This window comes from Quercus suber, unplaced genomic scaffold (genome assembly GCF_002906115.3).
Source record: "Quercus suber isolate HL8 unplaced genomic scaffold, Cork oak 2.0 scaffold_534, whole genome shotgun sequence".
In the NCBI taxonomy this organism is placed as follows: domain Eukaryota; kingdom Viridiplantae; phylum Streptophyta; class Magnoliopsida; order Fagales; family Fagaceae; genus Quercus; species Quercus suber.
Genome location: NW_027069982.1, coordinates 352598 through 356810, shown reverse-complemented (window position 1 = coordinate 356810; position 4213 = coordinate 352598). Strand labels below are relative to the sequence as shown.

The 4213-nt window shown below is 38.6% G+C and overlaps 1 protein-coding gene across 1 annotated transcript; it reads left to right on the top strand.

The window, feature by feature from the left end:
- Positions 1-215: 215 nt before the first annotated feature.
- LOC112033051 (uncharacterized) lies at positions 216-998 on the top strand. The gene is made up of 2 exons (XM_024065827.1): positions 216-398; positions 456-998. The coding sequence occupies exons 1-2, from the start codon at positions 216-218 to the stop codon at positions 996-998; spliced, it is 726 nt and encodes a 241-aa protein (XP_023921595.1).
- The last annotated feature ends 3215 nt before the right edge of the window (positions 999-4213 follow it).

The following is a 4213-nucleotide window of genomic DNA, read 5'->3' as shown; positions in this document are numbered from 1 at the left end:
GATATGGTATTAGAGCTCTTTTGCTTCCATTGATGGCGAATCAAGATCAAGCTCCTTCTTCCACTGCTTCTCAATCTAATGCTCATCGTGAGCTTTCTCCAATGGAGGATCCGAGAAGCCCTTTCTTTTTGCACCATGGAGAGTCACCAGGTGCGATTCTTGTTACTCAGCTCTTGACTGAGGACAATTACCCCAATTAGGCTAGGGCTATGCTTATGGCACTAGATGCGAAGAGCAAGCTATGTCTTATTGATGGCTCTGTCACGATTTCTATGGCTGTCACACCTCTGGAGAAAATTGCTTGGTCGAAGAACAACTCCATGATTTCCTCATCGATTTTGAATTCCGTTTCACCTCATATCACTGCAAGTGTGATCTACAAAAACACTGCAATGGAGGTTTGGAATTCACTCAGAAACCGTTTTTCTCAAGCTAATGGTCCACGCATTTCATAGCTTCAGAAGATGATCTCAACAATTATGCAAGGAGATACAACCGTGACTACCTACTTCACTAATCTTCAAGCATTATGGGATCAATTACTCAATCTCAGGCCTTCACCATCTTGTTCATGTGGCCAATGCATTTGTGGAGTGAATGATAAAATCACACTCTTCAATCATCAAGACGCATTGATGCAGTTCCTCAATGGCTTGAATGAAGCTTTCTCACAAGTCAGAACTCAGATTCTAATGATGGAGCCAAGTCCTTCAATTGACAAAGCCTTCTCTTTGGTGATACAAGAAGAGAGGCAAAGGGCTTTAGGTTTCAATGGAGGTGGTGTATCAGTTGATTCAACAGCTCTGGCAGTCAAGACTCAGGGGTTCAATCAAGGAGGAAAGAACAAAGGCAATGGTAGACCTATCTGCAGTCATTGTGGAAAACTTGGCCATTTCATGGAAAAATGCTACAAACTAGTAGGATTTCCACCAGGATACAAGCAAAAAGGAAAAATTTCTGTGGCAAATCAAGTGATTTTTGATGGTGAAAATGGTTAATCTGAGGCTGCACCAAGCTCTTTTCCATTCACAGCTGAGCAATGCCAGCAATTACTCTCAATGCTGAGCTCTCATGTTTCTTCCTCTACCAGTCAAGATGTTGTTCATGCAGCCAATTCTGCTCTCTCAGGTATTTCTTGTGCCTCTTTCCAAGATTCTATTTGCCTTAATTTGAAGAATTCAATCTTTTCTGAAAATCCTTCAAATAAAATAGCTCATAATGCTGAAACTTGGGTTCTAGACACAGGAGCCACTGATCATATCATTCATTCTATATCCCTTTTCACCAGCATAACTAGTTCCTTATCATCCTTTGTACATTTGCCTAATGGTGAAAGGGTTCTTGTCACACACATAGGCACAGTCCAACTTACCCCAACATTGATTCTTGAAAATGTGATTTGTGTCCCAGCTTTTTCATTTAATCTGATATCAGTGAGCAAATTAACCAAATCATTATCATGCTGTTTGGTTTTTCTTTCAAACTACTGTTTTATACAAGACCTTACTTGTTGGAGAGTGATTGGATTGGGTAAGCTTCACAACAATCTTATCTACTGTAAACCTCAGAAAATTGCAAGACTGCTTCAAAAGCAACCACTGTCCTAGAGTCAGTTTTCAAATCTTTTGTTCATTCTGTTTCTAATGATTCTACTGTCAATAAGTCATACTTATGGCATCTTAGATTAGGACATGTGTCTGATGACAAACTTCCTTATTGTGTATCAGATGTGCCTTCTTTTCATTCCAATAAAGAATGTGTTGTTTGTCCAATTGCCAAATTTAAAAGATTACCCTTTCCTAATTCCAATCATATGTCTGAGCATGCTCTTGATTTAATACATTGTGATGTATGGGGACCTTTTGCTAAAGTCACTCATGATGGTTTTCGATACTTTCTTACAATTGTGGATGATGCTACAAGATCTACTTGGGTTTATCTAATGAAATCCAAAACAGAAACTAGGCCTTTGTTAATCTCTTTTTATAACATGATCTTTACCCAATTTCAATCCAATATCAAAGTAATTAGGACTGACAATGCTCAAGAATTTTTTCTCAAAGATTTTTATGCTCAACATGGGATTGTACATCAACACTCCTGTGTTGCTACTCAACAACAAAATTCAGTTGTGGAGAGAAAGCATTAACACATTTTGAACATTGCTAGAGCATTAAAATTTTAGTCAAATATACCACTTTGCTATTAGGGGGATTGTGTTTTGACAGCTGTGCACATTATTAACAGGCTGCCTAGTACTGTTTTGAATCATAAAACTCCATTTGAGAAACTTTATTGCAAAACTCCTTCTTATAATCATTTAAAAGTGTTGGATGTCTATGTTTTGCATCTACCTTGGCTCACAATAGATCAAAATTTGCTCCTAGATCTATTCCTTGTGTTTTTCTTGGATACCCTTTTGGTGTCAAGGGTTACAAATTATTGAATTTGATAACCAAACAACTTTTCATTCCAAGGGATGTCTATTTTCATGAACATGTTTTTCCTTTCATCTCTTCTATCACTTCACCACAATCCTCTATCTCTTTTCCTCATATCTGTCCTAATGTGGCAACCCTAGTTGATGCCATTTTTCTTGATCCTGTCCTCCCATCTTCACTCACTTCTTCTTCCCCTTGTAATCCTACCCAAGTTTCAAATCAAGCAGTAGATCATATCAATACTGTCATCCCTAAACTTGTTGTACCCGAATCTTCCATATCAGATTCTAGTCATTCCACTTCTGTAGAATCTATTAATATCCCTTTGGTTGCTCAAAATCCTATAAATGTTCCACCTGCATCTATTCCTTCCCTAAGAAGATCTTCTAGACCTTCTAAGGCTCCTACATACTTAAAGGATTACAAATGCAGCACCATTACTTCAAATGAACTTACACAGTCCACTCCTCTCAGCAGCAACAAGTTAGGTTCTATTCTTCCATCAGGTACTAAATATCCTCTCTCTAATTACATTGATTCTTCCCAACTCTCTCCTTCCTATGCACATTTTTGCTCCCTTATTACCTCAATCCCTGAACCAAGATTCTATCATGAGGCTATTAAGGATCCCAAGTGGAAAGAGGCCATGAATGCTGAGATTGCAGCTTTCGTTTCTAACAATACTTGGACACTTACTCCTTTACCTTTCAACAAAAGGGCAATTGGATGCAAGTGGGTCTATAGGGTTAAGTACAAGGCAGATGGATCTGTGGAGAGGTACAAAGCAAGACTAGTTGCAAAGGGATTAACTCAACAAGAGGGATTAGATTTTACGGACACTTTTTCCCCTGTTGCCAAGTTAACTACTGTTAAAACCCTTCTTGCTATCTCTGCTGTGAAAGGGTGGCACTTGGTACAGTTAGATGTCAACAATGCATTCTTGAATGGGGATTTACATGAGGAGGTGTATATGCAACTCCCTCAAGGCTTTCACAGCAAAGGAGGGAATGTTGTTTGCAAGTTAAATAAGTCCTTATATGGACTCAAACAAGCCTCAAGACAATGGAATGCTAAATTTTGTTCTGTTGTCAAACAGCTTGGTTTTAAACAATCCAAGGCTGATTACTCACTATTTACAAGGAGACTTGGTGGTTCTTTCATAGCATTAGTGGTCTATGTTGATGACATTCTCATAGCCAGCAACAATATTCAAGAGGTTGAAGCACTCAAAGTCTCCTTAGATCAACACTTCAAACTTAAAGACCTTGGAGGCTTGAAGTATTTTCTTGGTCTTGAAATAGCCAGATCAGCCAAAGGGATCAGTTTATGCCAAAGAAAATATGCTTTGGAGATTCTAAAGGATGTTGGTATGTCTGCTTGTAAGCCTAGTAAGGTACCAATGGAGCATAATTTAAAGTTAAGCAAGCTACAAGGTACTTTGTTACCTGATCCGGGAGTCTACAGAAGGTTAGTAGGTAGATTGATATACCTAACCATCACCAGACCAGACATAGCCTACCCGGTTCACAAGTTGAGTCAATTCATGTCCAAACCAAGGAAGCCTCACTTAGATGCAGCTTATAAGATTTTGCAGTACATAAAGGGCTGTCCAGGTCAAGGAATTTTCTTGTCTGCATCTTCAGGTTTTCATTTGAAGGCTTATACAGATGCTGATTGGGCAGCTTGTATAGACACCAGAAGATCAACCACAGGCTATTGTATATTTTTAGGTGATTCCTTAATATCTTGGAAGTCTAAGAAACAATCTATAG

Bases quoted from the DNA above. Each gene is read 5' to 3' on its own strand.
- LOC112033051 (XM_024065827.1), top strand. From the start codon at position 216: ATGGCACTAGATGCGAAGAGCAAGCTATGTCTTATTGATGGCTCTGTC. The intron at 399-455 runs GTTTGGAATTCA...CGCATTTCATAG, and splicing joins ACAAAAACACTGCAATGGAG to CTTCAGAAGATGATCTCAAC.